The 18,630-nt window shown below is 42.6% G+C and overlaps 1 protein-coding gene across 8 annotated transcripts in view; it reads right to left on the bottom strand.

Annotated features, from left to right (window-relative positions):
- The window catches only part of lrrfip1a (leucine rich repeat (in FLII) interacting protein 1a), a 76,054-nt gene that overhangs the window by 44,917 nt on the left and 12,507 nt on the right, over positions 1–18,630 (bottom strand). For all 8 annotated transcript variants that reach the window (XR_014382607.1, XM_082968861.1, XM_082968862.1 and 5 more), the window contains exon 2: positions 15,910–15,996. Coding sequence is in view for 7 of the 8 variants with exons in the window: in XM_082968861.1 (XP_082824987.1) it covers positions 15,910–15,996 (87 nt within the window). In the remaining variant the exon portion in view is untranslated. The remainder of the gene's footprint in view (positions 1–15,909; positions 15,997–18,630) is intronic.

The following is an 18,630-nucleotide window of genomic DNA, read 5'->3' as shown; positions in this document are numbered from 1 at the left end:
GTTTGGATGAAAAGCATGCCCAGAGTAAATTGCCTGTTACTCAGGCCCAGAAGCTAGGATATGCATATAATTGGTAGATTTGGATAGAAAACACTAACGTTTCCAAAACTGTTAAAATAATGTCTGCGTATAACAGAACTCATATGGCAGGCAAAAACCTGAGAAGAATCCAACCAGGAAGTGGAAAATCTGAGGTTTGTAGTTTAAGTGTTTGCCTATCCAAGATCCTGTGTCTGTGGGGTCAGATTGCACTTCCTAAGGCTTCCAGTAGATGTCAGTCTTTAGAAGTTGTTTCAGGCTTGTATTGTGAAAGGGGATCGAATAAGAGCTGTTTCAACAAGTGGTCAAGCTGAAAGACATTAGTTTAGTTTCACGCGTGAGCGCGACGCTCGTTCTCTTTCCTTTTTAATGACAACGGAATTGTCCGGTTGGAATATTATTGAAGATTTATGATAAAAACATCCTAAATATTGATTATATACACACATCGTTTGACATGTTTCTATGAACTTTGACTTTTAGTCTGGATTGATTGCCCGCGCTTTGTGCATTTGGATTACTGGACTAAACACGCAAACAAAAAAGGAGGTATTTGGACATAAAGATGAAATTTATCGAACAAAATGAACATTAATTGTCTAACATGGAGACCTGGGAGTGCCATTAGATGAAGATCAAAAGGTAAGTGATTAATTTTAACGCTATTTCTGACTTTTGTGACACAGCCATTTTCCAACCAAGGAGAGGTATGGTTCTCTGTGGCTAGGCGCTGACCTAACATAATCACATGGTGTGCTTTCGCCGTAAAGCCTTTTTGAAATCGGACACAGCAGCTGGATTAACAAGAAGTTTATCAAGAATCCTATGTCTAACACTTGTATCTTTCATCAATGTTTATGATGAGTATTTCTGTAATTTGATGTGGCTCTCTGCAATTTCACAGGATGTGTATTTGAGACAATGCATTTCTGAACAAAACGCGCCAATTTCAAATGAGGTTTTTGGACATAAAGATAAACTTTATCGAACAAAACACACATTTGTCTAACATGGAGTCCTGGGAATGCCATCCGGTGAAGTTCAAAGGTTAGTAATTCATTTTAACGCTATTACTGACTTTTGTGACTCCTCTCCTTCTTTGGAAAATGGCTATGGTTTTCTGTGGCTAGGCACTGACCTAACATAATCGCATGGTGTGCTTTCGCCGTAAAGCCTTTGAAATCGGAAACTGTGGCTGGATTAACAAGAAGTTTCTTTAAAATGGTGTATAATACTTGTATGTTTGAGGAATTTTAATTATGAGATTTCTGTTTGAATTTGGCGCCCTGCAATTTCACTGGCTGTTGGCGAGGTGGGACGCTCACGTCCCAAACGATCCCAGAGAGCTTAAACAGCTTGAAAAATTCCAGAAAATGATGTCATTACTTTAAAAGCTTCTGATAGGCTAGTTGACATCATGAGTCAATTGGAAGTGTACCTATTGATGTATTTCAAGGCCTACCTTCAAACTCTGTGCCTCTTTGCTTGTCATCATGGGAAAATCAAAAGAAATCAGCCAAGACCTCAGAAGAAAATTTGTAGACCTCCACAAGTCTGGTTCATCTTTGGGAGCAATTTCCAAATGCCTGAAGGCCCAACATTCATCTGTACAAACAATAGTACGCAAGCATAAACACCATGGGACCACACAGCCGTCATACCGCTCAGGAAGGAGACGCGTTCTGCCTCCTAGAGATGAACGTACTTTGGTGCGAAAAGTGCAAATAAATAGCAAAGGACCTTGTGAAGATGCTGGAGGAAACAGGTACAAAAGTATCTATAAAATGAGTCCTATATCGATATAACCTGAAAGGCCACTCAGCAAGGAAGAAGCCAGTGCTCCAAAACCGCCATAAAAAAGCCAGACTACGGTTTGCAACTGCACATGGGGACAAAGATCTTACTTTTTGGAGAAATGTCCTCTGGTCTGATGAAACAAAAATAGAACTGTTTGGCCATAATGACCATTGTTATTTTTGGAGGAAAAAGGGGGAGGCTTGCAAGCCGAAGAACACCATCCCAACTGTGAAGCGCGGGGGTGGCAGCATCATGTTGTGGGGGTGCTTTGCTGCAGGAGGGACTGGTGCACTTCACAAAATAGATGGCATCATGAGGTAGGAAAATTATGTGGATATATTGAAGCAACATCTGTCAGGAAGTTAAAGCTTGGTCGCAAATGGGTCTTCCAAATTGACAATGATCCTAAGCATACTTCCATGGTATTGGAGTGGCCATCACAAAGCCCTGACCTCAATCACAGAACATTTGTGGGCAGAACTGAAAGGGTGTGTGCGAGCAAGGAGGCCTACACACCTGACTCAGTTACACCAGCTCTGTTAGGAGGAATGGGCCAGAATTCACCCAAATTATTGTGGGAAGCTTGTGGAAGGCTACCCAATACGTTTGACCCAAGTTAAACAATTTAAAGGCAATGGTACCAAATACTAATTGAGTGCATGTAAACTTCTTACCCACTGGGAATGTGATGAAAGAAATAAAAGCTGAAATAAATCATTCTCTACTATTATTCTGACATTTCACATTCTTAAAATGAAGTGGCGATCCTAACTGACCTAAGACAGGGAATTTTTACTTGGATTAAAATGTCAGGAAATGTGAAACACTGAGTTTAAATGTATTTGGCTAAGGTGTATGTAAACTTCCGACTTCAACTGTATATAGACTATGCACGGCCCTGTTCAATTTATCAAATCAGTTATTGTTTCCTTGCTTAAACCGCAAGCAACACCTTTCAAACATTTCTCTCAAAACACAGGGATGTGGATTTGCATGGGAATAATATCAGAGGATTTTGGAGTTTGCCAAAAAAACTGTTGGTTATTCTGGCTGGAATTGTAACTCTCCTGCCATGTAAATGGCAGATTCGGACAGGACTAAAATTACAGATGTGTTTTGTGCTCGTACACATACAGCAATTACATTACCTGACCGCCCCCAAGAAAATGAATGCCGTTCATATAGGGCTTTAGGCATAATAAAACAAGTATTTTTTTTCCAATCACTAGTATCAACTGTCAATTTACAGATATGATTACGAGTATTAGCCAGAAACGTAGGCAAAAAGGGGACGACCGTTCTCTAGCGGGTACTTGAAGGAAGAGAACCCCAGCGTTTCTATTCGCACGGGACTAGTATTACTATAGAAGGTCGCCTATGTGAGTCTGCAAAGCTGTCAAAGGAAAAGGGTGGATACTGAAGAATCTAAAATCTATTTTGATTTGTTTAAAACTTTGGGTTAATACATGATTCCATGTGTTAACAGTTTAAGTCTTCACTATTAGTAATATTATTATACAATGTAGAAAATAGTAAAAATAAAGAAAAACCCTTGAATGAGTAGGTGTCCAAACTTTTGACTGGTACTGTATATTACACTTGATCTTTCTTGAATAAGTAAGTTAATTTCTTTTTGTTTTTCCTCCAACTTATTCTGTGCCTCTATGGCACAGCTTTTATTGCCATCTGTGTTATTCCTTCCATTTCCTTTGTTAATATGGACTCTTGAACTAAATTGCTTTTGTTTAAGAGAGGAATATTGAATTGCATGGCCTCTAAAGGCATAATTGCAAAAAGTGTTTTCTAATGATCATTTATTTAGCCTTTTAAAATTATAAACTTGGATTAGCTAACACAACGTGCGATTTGAACACAGGAGTGATGGTTCCTGATAATGGGCCTCTGTACGCCTACGTAGATATTCCATTAAAAAAATCTGCCATTTCCAGCAACAATAGTAATTTATAACATTAACAATGTCTACACTGTATTTCTGATCAATTTGATGTTATTTTAATGCACAAAAAATGTGCTTCTCTTTCAAAAACAAGAACATTTCTAAGTGACCCCAAACTTTTAAACGGTAGTGTATATGCTAATTGTTTGATGGTCCGACAGCATTCGGTCCCCTTTCATCACTTTGAAAACTTTGGTGCCAGTAGTCTTAATTCATGATTTCCCTGTCTGACGTCTATGTCCGTGCTTGCTCCATCGTTCTAGCCAGAAGATCTTGCCCCAACCTTGGCAAAGTCCCCTCGCGGCAGATTCACTGACCCTTTATGGTTAATGCCCGAGACCTGTCAGAAGAGCAGTTATTGTTAGAGATCGACTTCTAAAGAGAAACGCTGACACAAGTCTGTCACATTCAAGGACCTCCGAGCTGAACAAACGTGTTTGCCATTCAATCTCCAAAATATCACGAAGGAAAATCATGTGTACTTAAATAAAACAGATGTCCCATTGCCACATGTATGCCAAATTCAAAATAAAAGCATTATGAAACCTCTTCTCCCAAGCTTTGACTGCTGAACTCTGACCTCAGAGCACTGTCTACAAAAGACACCTAGCTACTAAACAAAACCATGTGACAATCTGTTTTGTGGCTCTGTGAGACACGTGGGAGTCGGCATTCTGGAAAAGATGTTCTGAGAACCAGCATGATTTAAGTGCCTCTCAGCAAAATGTCAATCAACAATCCATATTTCTCTAGCGATTCGATTACAGAAAATGTTTTGGATTCAAGATCATTTCAAAGGAAACACCATTTCAAATGAAGGTAACACTTCGTATTCAAATCAAATGTTATTTATCACATGCTTTGTAAACAACAGGTGTAGACTAAGAGTTAAATGCTTACTTACAGGCCCTTCCCAACAATGCAGAGAGAAAAATAATAACACAAGGAATAACACAATGAGTAAAGAAAACACGGCTATATACACACACACACAGGGCAGCAGTACCGAGTCAACATGCAGGTGTATAAGGTAATTGAGGTAGATATGTACATACAGGTAGGGGAATAGTGACTAGGCAACAGGATAGACAACCAGTTGCAGCAGAGTTAGTGCAAAGGGGGAGGGTCAATGCAGACTGCTAAATAGTTAGTCTGGGTAGCTATTTGGTTGTCTTATCAGAGAAAGACATAATATGGAAAAGAGCAAACATGTTCACTCCTTACTGATGTGGATACAGAGGAACTTGAAGCTCTCGACCCGCTCCACTACAGCCCTCCATTTCCTGTAGTCCACATTCAGCTCCTGTCTTGCTGACATTGAGGAAGAGGTTGTTGTCCTGGCACCACAGCGCCAGGTTACTGACCTCATCCCTACAGGGAGTCTCATCTTCGGTGGTCAGGCCTACCATTGTCATGTCGTCAGCAAATTTAATGGTGTTGTTGCAGTCATGGGTGAACAGGGAGTACAGGAGGGGACTAAGCACGCACCCCTGAGGTGCCGCCGTGTTGCGGGTCAGTGTGGCGGCTGTGTTGTCTACCCTCACCAGCTGGGGGCGGCCTGTCAAAGCCCAGGATCCAGTTACAGAGGGAGTTGTTCAGTCCCAGGGTCCTGAGCTTAGTGATGGGGTTGAACACTGAGCTGTAGTCAGTGAACAGCATTCTCACATAGGTGTTCCTCTTGTCCAGGTGGTAAAAGGCAGTGTGGAGTGCAATAGAGATTGCATCATCTATTGATCTGTTGGGGCGGTATGCAAATTGGAGTGGGTTCAGTGTGTCTGGGATAACTGTGTTGATCTGCGACTTGACCAGCCTTCGAAAGCATTTCATGGCTACAGATGTGAGTGCAACAGGACGATAGTCATTTAGACAGATTACCGTGGCGTTCTTGATCACATGACTATGGTGGTCTGCTTAACCTGTTGGGGGTAGGGGGCAGTATTTTTACGGCCGGATAAAAAAAAACATACCCGATTTAAACTGGTTACTCCTCTTGCCCAGAAACGAGAATATGCATATAATTAGTAGATTTGGATAGAAAACACTAAAGTTTCTAAAACTGTTTGAATGGTGTCTGTGAGTATAACAGAACTCCTATGGCAGGCCAAAACCTGAGAAGATTCCATACAGGAAGTGCCCTGTCTGACAATTTGTTGTCCTTCGTGTTGCATCTATCGAAAATACAGCATCTGTGCTGTAACGTGACACTTTCTAAGGCTTCCATTGGCTCTCTAAAGCCGCCAGAAAGTGGAATGGGGTGTCTGCTGTCTCTGGGCAAAGTACAGCAGCAGAGTTTGTAAGTGGTCAGCCTGGGGACAGTGAGACTGAGATGCGCGTTCACGAGACTTCTCCATGTTTTTCCTTTCAGCCTTTGAATGAATACAACATTGCCTGGTTGGAATATTATCGCTATTTTACGAGAAAAATAGCATAAAAATTGATTTTAAAACAGCAATTGACATGCTTCTAAATACGGTAATGGAATATTTAGAATTTTTTGGTCACAAAACGCACTCGCGCATTACCCTTCGGATAGTGACCTGAACGCACGAACAAAACGGAGGTATTTGGATACAACTATGGATTATTTGGAACCAAAACAACATTTGTTGTTGAAGTAGAAGTCCTGGGAGTGCATTCTGATAAAGAACAGCAAAGGTAATCCAATTTTTCTAATAGTAATTCTGAGTTTAGTGAGCCCCAAACTTGGTGGGTGTCAAATTAGCTAGCCTGTGATGGCCGAGCTATGTACTCAGAATATTGCAAAATGTGCTTTCGCCGAAAAGCTATTTTAAAATCTGACATAGCGATTGCATAAAGGAGTTCTGTATCTATAATTCTTAAAATAATTGTTATGTATTTTGTCAACGTTTATGAGTAATTTAGTAAATTCACCGGAAGTTCTCAGTGGGTATGCTAGTTCTGAACATCACATGCTAATGTAAAAAGCTGGTTTTTGATATAAATATGAACTTGATTGAACAAAACATGCATGTATTGTATAACATAATGTCCTAGGAGTGTCATCTGATGAAGATCAAAGGTTAGTGCTGCATTTAGCTGTGGTTTTGGTTTTTGTTAGATTAACGAGTCTTGTCTTTAAAATGGTGTAAAATAGTCATATGTTTGAGAAATTGAAGTTATAGCATTTCAGGTATTTGTATTTCGCGCCACGCGATTCCACTGGCTGTTGACTAGTGTGGGACGCAAACGTCCCACCTAGCCCAGAGAGATTAACCTCTCTTGGGTAGGGGGCAGTATTTTCATGTCCGGATGAAAAGTGTGCCCAAAGTAAACTGCCTGTTACTCAGGCCCAGAAGCTAGGATATGCATATAATTGGTAGATTTGGATAGAAAACTCTAAAGTTTCTAAAACTGTTAAAATTGTGTCTGAGTATAACAGAACTGATATGGCAGGCAAAACCCTGAGGACAAACCATCCCACAAAATAAATTCAGCCTACCACTGTTTAATGGCTGTCACTTATAAGACAAAATCCTCCCAGATTGCAGTTCCTAGGGCTTCCACTAGATGTCAACAGTCTTTAGAAAGAGTTTCATGCTGGGTTTTGTAAAAATGAGCCAGAAATTTTTGTTTTTCTAGGTGGCTCCCATTTTGGCTGTAGTGTTTCCAAGCGCGTGGAAGATAGCGCATTCTTTGGCATTTTTCTCTGGTAAAGACAATAACGATTCTCCGTCTTAAATGTTACTGTTTATTTACATATTAGGGTACCTAAGGTTTGATTATAAACATTGTTTGACTTGTTTGTAAAAGTTTATTGGTAAAGTTTGGGATTCATTTTGATGGAGGGAACCTGGGTGGATTATTGACTGAAGCGTGCCAGCTAAACTGAGGTTTTATGGATATAAAAAGGACATTATCGAACAAAAAGGACCATTTGTGATGTATCTGGGACCTTTTGGCGTACCAACAGAAGATCAAAAGGTAAGGCATTTATTATATCGCTATTTCTGACTTTCGTGGAGCACCTGTCTGGTTGAAATATGTTTTTCATGCTTTTGGATGTGGGGCGCTGTCCTCAGATATTCACATGGTGTGCTTTCGCCGTAAAGCCTTTTTGAAATCTGACACAGTGGCTGGATTAACAAGAAGTGAAGCTTTATTTTGATGTATTACACTTGTGATTTTATGAAAGTAAAATATTTATAATTCTATAGTTTGAATTTCGCGCTCTGCAATTTCACCGGATGTTGGCCAGGTGGGACGCTACCGTGATGATTTTCCTGTGTGATTGTCTCAGAGGTCATAGCGAAATTTCTTGTAAGCGCCCGTATTAGTGTCCCGCTCCTTGAAAGCAGCAGCTCTAGCCTTTAGCTCAGTGCGGATGTTGCTTGTAATCCATGGCTTCTGGTTGGGATATGTTCGTACAGTCACTGTGGGGACGACGTCATCGATGCACTTATAAGCTGGTGACTTGTGGTATTAGATGAATCACAGAACATATTCCAGTCTGTGCTAGCGAAACAATCCTGTAGCTTAGCATCCTCTTCATCAGACCACTTCCGTAATGAGCGCATCATTGGTACTTCGTTTGAGTTTTTGCTTCTAAGGCGAAATCAGGAGGATAGAGTTATGGTCAGATTTGCTAAAGGGAGGGTGAGGTAGAGCATTGTTTATGTTTCTGTGTGTGGCGTAAAGGTGATCTAGAGTTATCGGCTCTAGTTGCACAGGTGACATGCTGGTAAAAATTCAATAACATTTGTTATTGAAGTAGCAGTCCTGGGAGTGCATTCTGACGAAGACAACAAAAGGTAATCAAACTTTTATAATAGTAAATCTGATATTGGTGAGTGCTAAACTTGCCGGGTGTCTAAATAGCTAGCCCGTGATGGCTGGGCTATGTACTTAGAATATTGCAAAATGTGCTTTCACCAAAAAGCCATTTTAAAATCGGACATAGAGTGCATAGAGGAGTTCTGTATCTATAATTCTTAAAATAATTGTTATGCTTTTTGTGAACGTTTATCGTGAGTAGTTTAGTAAATTGTTAGTGAATTCGCCGGAAGTTTGCGGGGGGTATGCTAGTTCTGAACGTCACATGCTAATGTAAAAAGCTGGTTTTTGATATAAATATGAACTTGATTGAACAAAACATGCATGTATTGTATAACATAATGTCCTAGGGTTGTCATCTGATGAAGATCAAAGGTTAGTGCTGCATTTAGCTGTCTTCTGGGTTTTTGTGACATTATATGCTAGCTTGAAAAATGGGTGTCTGATTATTTCTGGCTTGGTACTCTGCTGACATAATCTAATGTTTTGCTTTCGTTGTAAAGCCTTTTTGAAATCGGACAGTGTGGTTAGATTAACGAGAGTCTTGTCTTTAAATAGCTGTAAAATAGTCATATGTTTGAGAAATTGAAGTAATAGCATTTCAAAGGTTTTGAAAATCGCGCCACAGGATTCAACTGGCTGTTACGTAGGTGGGACGAATTCGTCCCGCCTGCCCCAGAGAGGTTATAGCCCTATACAGCTTGTTGAGTGAGATTTTAGTGTCAGCATCAGTTTGTGTTGGTAAATAGACCGCTATGAGAAATATAGATTCAAATTATCTTGGTAAATAGTATGGTCTGCAGCTTATCATGAGAAAAACTTGAGACTTCCTTAACATTAGAGATCGCGCACCAGCTTTTCTTAACAAAGAGACACACCCCTCCCCCTTTTGTCCTACCCGAGGCTGCCATCCAGTCTAGACGATGCATGAAAAAAAACAGCGAGTTGTACAGTACATTATCCATGTCAGCCACGACTCCGAGAAACATATAATATTATGATTCTTCAGGTCCCGTTGAATAAACTCAAGCGGAGCTCATCCAGTTTGACTGTACAGTCGCTAATAGAACGCAGGGAAGAGGCGGTTTATATGCTCGCCAACTGTCTCGTCAGGATCCAGGCTCGCTTGACTGTTGCACCTTCATTTCTTTTGAATCCCGGCGATTAGGGCCCGGTCGGGAGTAAGCAGAAATTCCAGAGCTGCCGACTCGTTGAAGTAGAAAATTGTCATGCAAATCGAGGTTAGTGATCGCTGTTCTGATGTACAGAAGCTGTTTTTGGTCATAGGTAATAACTAAAAGAAGTTAAGATCAGCTTAAAATAAAACACAAAACATAATTGGTCAAGAGCCCATAAAATGTCCGCTATCCTCCACAGCACCAGGCCCCGACCAAAGTATTTGATAAATGCTGATAGATTTTCTTTAACGTAAATGCAATGTTATAGAAGGGTGCAGACACTTTTTTGGTGATTTCACTTGTTTTTGAAAAACTTACCCCAGCCGCAATAGACTTCCCCATTGCTCATTGTGCACTGTGGGGGTGACCAAAAGACCTTAATAAAATCCCCCAAAAACACCCAAATACGTCCCTTTTATAAACTGCGTGTAGCCCACGCAGCACAGCTGGTGGAAGAAATGGCTCGAGTCACACTAAATGGAATATAATGTTGCGGATAAAGCTAGGCATGACAATTTCATGTGTACAACATCTAAAGACCTACATCACTATACAGTGAGCGTGTCTGTTTTTGGTCAAGAATGAAAAGCGTTACTTAATTTTTCAAGTGTATATAAACACGTAAATACTTAACTTGCCTCGCTCAGTGCAAGTCCATTAATCAGATGAGTTACATTCACACAATAAGCTTTGGTACTGTACCGCCCACTTCATGTCCCAACTAGCTTCAAACAGCCCGAGCTCACCTTTCTATTTGGAGGGGTCCCCGGACGCCCATTGAGGGCAGCCCGGATCCTCCTCCCTGCCAACCACCGCCCGGCCGTCCTGCTGCTGTCACGATGCAAACGTAGCGTGTGCCATATAGACGTCGCCAATGATGACGGCCTGGCTTGCAGATGGGATCAGGGAGGTTGAAAGGTCCCAGGTCAGATGATGCTACAACAACGACCTGATGATTCAGGTTAGCGCTACTGTAGAGATACAGCTAGTAATCCACAGCTGGCTTGAGAGTTTCTCCAGTTGAAAAGTATATCTCCTAAAGTTAGCATCCGGACAGTAGTAGAAAGCATAGCCACCCTCTGCTCGTGTTGTTCAGACTCAACGTCGTTGGAGCAAAGCACTGTTAGTCAACTAGAGGCTTCACTAAGGAGCACAGACCACTAAGCTACTTTGAGGCTTGGATTGAGGGTTTAAACTACACACAAACTTCCTGACCAGACTAATCTGAACACTGACTGTTAATCTGTGTTAATTGAGTCACTGACTCAAAGCCACAAGAGTGTAGAACATATTTCAAACGTTGCTTGATAGGGGGAGATGGTTGAAATGGTTTAGTCAACTTCCTCAATAGTTGGTCGAGATGATCCACCTGTTTATGTCTACCATAACACAGGGACGGTGCTATTTGCACAACCACGTGTCTTTTGAGTGTCTCATTGCTGGCATTTTTCACATCTAAAAATGGGACAAATGCTAAATATAATGACAAACTCCGGAGGTAGGACTAAGTCACTATTATTCAAGTCACAAGGTCAGAGTCGAGTCCCAAGCAGAGCGGATCGAATCAAGTCCAAGTCGTGCATTCTAACAGCAAGTAACAAGTCAAGTAAAAACAAATATCTATAGCCTACATGCAATGACTTGTTCAACTACAAATCTTTGTCTATTTATTGAGGCTACACCACATTTTTACTATGTAATACATTTTAAAAACAACAAATTCCAAATGCAAACGATCAATGTCAATTTACCAAAAGACCAGTAGGCCTATGCTAGTAATTGTTGCTTGATGCCCTAAGGCTGGTGAGCTTTCAAAGTAAACAGTTAATATTCTTGATCACCAATTTTTTTTGGAGCTACATATTTATGGCAATAGTCTTTCCCTACAATTTAATGTTTGCGCTGCACCAAATCCTATAGTTGTACAGTAAATCAGAAACTGCTCGCTAGCAGTGGTTCTTAAACTATTTTATATGGATAATATGAGGTAGGCTACTCTTTTTTCCAGGCAAACCCAAAGAAAATGAAATAAGTGCGCCTTGCTTACTAAAATGGATAGGATTATCTGTGTGCTAACCTTTGCGCTCCAATGCTGATGACCAGGTATTAGTCAACAGTCAAGAAGCACACCATTTTGTTTCTAAAGCACAGATTAGATGTTTTTGTAACTAAACCTAGCAAAAAAAATCAATGTCCTCTCACTGTCAACTGTGTTTATTTTCAGCAAACTAAAAGGTGTAAATGTTTGTATGAACATAAGATTCAACAACTGAGACAAACTGAACAAGTTCCACAGACATGTGACTAACAGATATTGAATAATATGTCCCTAAACAAAGGGGGGGGGGGGGGGGGGGTCAAAATCAAAAGTAAGTCAGTACCTGGTGTGGCCACCAGCAGCATTAAGTGCTGTGCATCTCCTCCTCATGGACTGCACCAGATTTGCCACATCTTGCTGTAAGATGTTACCCAAATATTCCACCAAGGCACCTGCAAGTTCCCGGACATGTCTGGGTGGGGGGTGGGGGGGAGAAATCAGAGCCCTCACCCTCTGATCCAACAGGTCCCAGACGTGCTCAATGGGATTGAGATCCGTCCGGTCTCGTCGCTGACCATGGCAGAACACTGACATTCCTGTCTTGCAGGAAATCACGCACAGAACAAGCAGTATGGCTGGTGGCATTGTCATGTTGGAGGGTCATGTCAGGATGAGCCTTCAGGAAGGGTACCACATGAGGGAGGAGGACGTCTTCCCTGTAACGCACAGCGTTGAGATTGCCTGCAATGACAACAAGCTCAGAACGTGGACGCTGTGGCACACCGCCCCAGACCATGACGGACCCTCCACCTCGATCCCGCGCCAGAGTACAGGCCTCGGTATAACATTCATTTCTTCGACGATAAACACGAATCCGACCATCACCCGTGGTGAGACAAGACTGTGACTTGTCAGTGAAGAGCACTTTTTGCCAGTCCTGTCTGGTCCAGCGACAGTGGGTTTGTGCCCATAGGCGATGTTGTTGCCGGTGAGGTCTGATGAGGACCTGCCTTACCTGCCTCCGACATTCTGTTTAGAGCCAGTTTGCGGCAGTTCTGTGAAGGTAGTAGTACACAGCGTTGTGCCTGAGGGGGAATAGGCTTTGTCATGCCCTCTTCACGACTGTCTTAGTGTGTTTGGACCATTCTAGTTTCTTGTTGATGTGGACAACAAGGAATTTGAAGCTCTCAACCTGCTCCACTACAGCCCCATCGATGAGAATGGGGACGTGCTCGATACTCCTTTTCCTGTAGTCCACAATCATCTCCTTAGGTCTTGGTTACGTTGAGGGATCGGTTGTTATTCTGGCACCACCCGGCCAGGTCTCTGACCTCCTCCCTATTGGCCGTCTCGTCGTTGATCAGGCCTACCACTGTTGTGTTGTCTGCAAACTTAATGGTGTTAGAGTCATGCCTGGCCATGCAGTCGTGGGTGAACAGGGAGTACAGGGGGGGACTGAGCACACACCCCTGGGGAGCTCCAGTGTTGAGGATGAGCATGGCAGATGTGTTGCTACCTACCCTCACCACCTGGGGGCGGCCCATCAGAAATTCCATGATCCAGTTGCATAGGGAGGTGTTTAGTCTCAGGTTCCTTAGCTTAGTGATGAGCTTTGAGGGTACTATGGTGTTGAACGCTGAGCTGTAGTCAATGAACAGCATTCACACATAGGTGTTCCTTTTGTCCAGGTGGGAAAGGCCAGTGTGGAGTGCAATAGAGCTTGCATCATCTGTGGATCTGTTTAGGCGGTATGCAAATTGGAGTGGGTCTAGGGTTTCTGGGATAATGGTGTTGATGTGAGCCATTACCAGCCTTTCAAAGCACTTCATGGCTACGGATGTGGGTCTGTAGTCATTTAGGCAGGTTGCCTTGGTGTTCTTGGGCACAGGGACTATGGTGGTCTGCTTGAAACATGTTGATATTACAGACGCAATCAGGGACATGTTGAAAATGTCAGTGAAGACACCTGCCAGTTGGAGCCGCAGCCTTGTGTATGTTGACCTGTTTAAAAAGGTCTTACTCACGTCGGCTACGGAGAGCATGATCACACAGTCGTCTGGAACAGCTGATGCTCTCATGCATGCCTCAGTGTTGCTGGCCTCGAAGCGAGCATAGAAGTGATTTAGCTTGTCTGGTAGGCTCGTGTCACTGGGCAGCTCGCGGCTTTGCTTCCCTTTGTAGTCTGTAATAGTTCGCAAGCCCTGCCACATCCGACGAGCGTCGGAGCCGGTGTAGTATGATTCAATCTTAGCCCTGTATTGACGCTTTGCCTGTTTGATGGTTCGTCGCAGGGCATAGCGGGATTTCTTGTAAGCTTCCGGGTTAGAGTCCCGCACCTTGAAAGCGGCAGCTCTACCCTTTAGCTCAGTGTGAATGTTGCCTGTAATCCATGGCTTCTGGTATGTACGAACAGTCACTGTGGGGACGATGTCCTCAATGCACTTATTGATAAAGTCAGTGACTGATGTGGTGTATTCCTCAATGTCATCGGAAGAATCCCGGAACATGTTCCAGTCTGTGATAGCAAAACAGTCCTGTAGTTTAGCATCTGCTTCATCTGACCACTTTTTTATAGACCGAGTCACTGGTGCTTCCTGCTTTAATTTTTGCTTGTAAGCAGGAATCAGGAGGATAGAGTTGTGGTCGGATTTACCAAATGGAGGGCGAGGGAGAGCTTAGTACACGTCTCTGTGTGTGTATAGTACAGGTGATCTAGAATTTTTTTCCCTCTGGTTGCACATTTAACATGTTGATAGAGATTTGTTAGAACTGATTTACGTTTCCCTGCATTAAAAAGTCTCCGGCCACTAGGAGCGCCGCCTCTGGGTGAGTGGTTTCCTGTTTTCTCATTTCCTTATACAGCTCACTGAGTGCGGTCTTAGTGCCAGCATCTGTTTGTGGTGGTAAATAAACAGCCACGAAAAGTATAGCTGAGAACTCTCTAGGCAAGAAGTGTGGCCTGCAATTTATCACAGTACACACTACTTCAGGCGAGCAAAATCTAGAGACTTCCTTAGATTTCCGGCACCAGCTGTTTAAAAATATGCACAGAACGCAACGCGCCCCCCCCCCCCCCCCCCCCCCCCACTCGAGAGGTCCTTAGTTTTTATATTTTTAATACATTTGCAAACATTTCTAAAAACCTGCTTTTGCTTTGTCATTATGGGGTATTGTTTGTATATTGATGAGGGAAACAAAACAATTTAATACATTAGAACCTTATTCTAAAACGAAATGTGGAAAAAGTTAAGGGGCCTGAATACCTTCCGAATGCACTGTAAGCTGGCAACTAGGTAGTACCATGTGCTCTAGAATATTCTAGATGTAAGGATTGCATAACTTCAAGATCACTCTAAGATTAGACTCATCTTATTAAGAAACGATGGGTCCAAAAGGCAAAACTAGGATCCCTTATTTCCTAGATCTCTAATGATAATGTTCTTGGCTGTTGATTATACTCATGGTGTTAAAGGGATAATGTGACTTTTTGGCAATTCATTTTTATGTCTCTGTGTGTAGTTTGAAGGTAGTTTCACAAGCGATTGCTAAATAACGTTAGAGAAGACTTAGTCATTCTGCTAACACTAGTTAGCAGTTGTGCTAAATCTATGTAGTTAGCAACTGCGCTTACGCTAGTTAGCAATTTCCTTCAAACTGCACGCAGACAAAAATAGTTGCCAAAGTCTCACACTATGACTTAAGAGTGTAGGCTAATTTGTTTGGTAGAAATGACCAGCTGTGCATTCTAGTGCAATGGAGATTACGGCACACCATTAACACTGGTGACGTCTGGACCCACCCTGGCACAGGACGTTTAAGAATGAAACACTGTTCACAGGAAATGCCTTTTGTCTTTAATAGCAGACACCGCTTCCCGACCTGACTCCTTGGTCATGGGTCATGGTGCCTAAAGCTTGGGGTAGTTTTGGGATTAAGTCATTGTAAGGTACCTTACTACATCAGGTCTGGTTTTGTCTGTCGTTTTGAACTGTAGTTGTTCTGTAGGTATGGATACTATTTTGCATGCATGTTTGTGTGCATGTGTTCTATAACATAAGTGTAAACATTGTGTGTGTATTGGGGTGTAATGTAGTGCTCTTTAGTTATACCTCCTCCTGTTGTCTCTCCAGCTCCTTCATACGGATTTCTCTGGCCTCTGCCCTGGCCACCCTCTTCAGAGCAAGCCTGGCCTCTGCCTAAGTTAGAGAGAAAGATGAAAACAGGGAGAAAGAAAGGGAAGATGAATAGAGAGCAAGGGAGAATGAGAGAGATCATTAGTTTAGCATGAACTCCAACATCTATAAATGGAGAGGATGAACATGTCACCAGAAATAATTTTCCTAGACAGGGCTCATGTTCCCAACAGTATGTTGCAATGCACTGCTGGGAAATTAACCACGTCAACTTCCATTAATAATAGAACATTGCTTATTTTGTAATATTCTACAGTATATGGCACACAATGATTCAATCTTTAAATACATTAGGAAAGGCAAACAGACACATGCAACCCTTGATAATATACATTTTTAAAAAATCAAGGTTTCATTTGGAAGGCTGGTATGTGAGTAAAATAAGCACCTGACTAAGTGACTATCAAAAGGGAGCTACATTATTTATTTAAAGAGTCTTTTACAGAAATAATCGTGTGTATTCCGGTTTGTATATTTACGTGAAATGTTCTAGTTTTATTAGTTGTATGTACAGGATACACATGGTATATACCGTCCAATGAAATGCTTACTTGCAAGTTCCTTAGACAACAATACGAAATAAGAAAATACCACCTCTGGGATTAATTGAAACGCCACCTGCGAGCCAGGCCTAATCGCCCAATATCAGTGCTCAACCTCACTAATGCTCGTGGCTGAATGGAAGCAAGTCCCCGCAGCAATGTTCCAACATCTAGTGGAAAGCCTTCCCAGAACAGTGCAGGCTGTAGCAAAGGGGGGGGGGGGGGGGGGGGGGGGGGGAGACCAACGATTCTGGAATGAGATGTTTGACGAGCAGGTATTTTGGGGAAGGAGGGATTGGGGGAGCAAGTGTTTAAATTGTGCAGAATGCCAAGTCTGGTAGCAGTAGTTGTGATGTGTGTGAAGAGATTTGAAACCCAAATTGGTCTACATGGACAAGTTCTGGCCTGGTTTAGATCTTATCTGTCGGAAAGATATCAGTTTGTCTCTGAATGGTTTGTCCACTGACAAATCAATTGTACATTTCGGTGTTCCTCAAGGTTCCGTTTTAGGACCACTATTGTTTTCACTATATATTTTACCTCTTGGGGACGTCATTCGAAAACATAATGTTAAATTTCACTGCTATGCGGACGACACACAGCTGTACATTTCAATGAAACATGGTGAAGCCCCAAAATTGCCCTCGCTAGAAGCCTGTGTTTCAGACATAAAGAAGTGGATGGCTGCAAACTTTCTACTTTTAAACTCGGACAAAACAGAGATGCTTGTTCTAGGTCCCAAGAAACAAAGAGATCTTCTGTTGAATCTGACAATTAATCTGGATGGTTGTACAGTCGTCTCAAATAAAACTGAAGGACCTCGGCGTTACTCTGGACCCTGATCTCTCTTTTGAAGAACATATCAAGACTGTTTCAAGGACAGCTTTTTTCCATCTACGTAACATTGCAAAAATCTGAAACTTTCTGTCCAAAAATGACGCAGAAAAATGTATCCATGCTTTTGTTACTTCTGGGCTGGACTACTGCAATGCTCTACTTTCCGGCTACCCGGATAAAGCACTAAATAAACTTCAGTTAGTGCTAAATACGGCTGCTAGAATCCTGACTAGAACCAAAAAATGTGATCATATTACTCCAGTGCTAGCCTCCCTAGACTGGCTTCCTGTTAAGGCAAGGGCTGATTTCAAGGTTTTACTGCTAACCTACAAAGCATTACATGGGCTTGCTCCTACCTATCTTTCCGATTTGGTCCTGCCGTACATACCTACACGTACGCTACGGTCACAAGACGCAGGCCTCCTAATTGTCCCTAGAATTTCTAAGCAAACGGCTGGAGGTAGGGCTTTCTCCTATAGAGCTCCATTTTTATGGAATGGTCTGCCTACCAATGTGAGAGACGCAGACTCAGTCTCAACCTTTAAGTCTTTACTGAAGACTTATCTCTTCAATAGGTCCTATGATTAAGTATAGTCTGGCCCAGGAGTGTGAAGGTGAACGGAAAGGCTGGAGCAACGAACCGCCCTTGCTGTCTCTGCCTTGCCGGTTCCCCTCTTTCCACTGGGATTCTCTGCCTCTAACCCTTTTACAGGGCTGAGTCACTGGCTTACTGGTGTTCTTCCATGCCGTCCATGGGAGGGGTGCGTCACTTGAGTGGGTTGAGTCACTGACGTGGTCTTCCTGTCTGGGTTGGCGCCCCCCCTTGGGTTGTGCCATGGCGGAGATCGTTGTGGGCCATACTCGGCCTTGTCTTAGGACGGTAAGTTGGTGGTTGGAGACATCCCTCTAGTGGTGTGGGAGCTGTGCTTTGGCAAAGTGGGTGGGGTTATATCCTGCCTGTTTGGCCCCGTCCGGGGGTATCATCGGATGGGGCCACAGTGTCTTCTGATCCCTCCTGTCTCAGCCTCCAGTATTTATGCTGCAGTAGTTTATGTGTCGGGGGGCTAGGGTCAGTCTGTTACATCTGGAGTATTTCTCTTGTCTTATCCGGTGTCCTGTGTGAATTTAAATATGCTCTCTCTAATTCTCTCTTTCTGTCTTTCTCTCGGAGGACCTGAGCCCTAGGACCATACCTCAGGACTACCTGGTATGATGACTCCTTGCTGTCCCCAGTCCACCTGGCCATTCTGCTGCTCCA

This window comes from Salmo salar, chromosome 25 (assembly GCF_965601325.2).
Source record: "Salmo salar chromosome 25, fSalSal1, whole genome shotgun sequence".
NCBI classification, from domain to species: domain Eukaryota; kingdom Metazoa; phylum Chordata; class Actinopteri; order Salmoniformes; family Salmonidae; genus Salmo; species Salmo salar.
The sequence above is the reverse complement of the archived record's forward strand: the minus strand, read 5'-3'. Positions and strand labels throughout refer to the sequence as shown.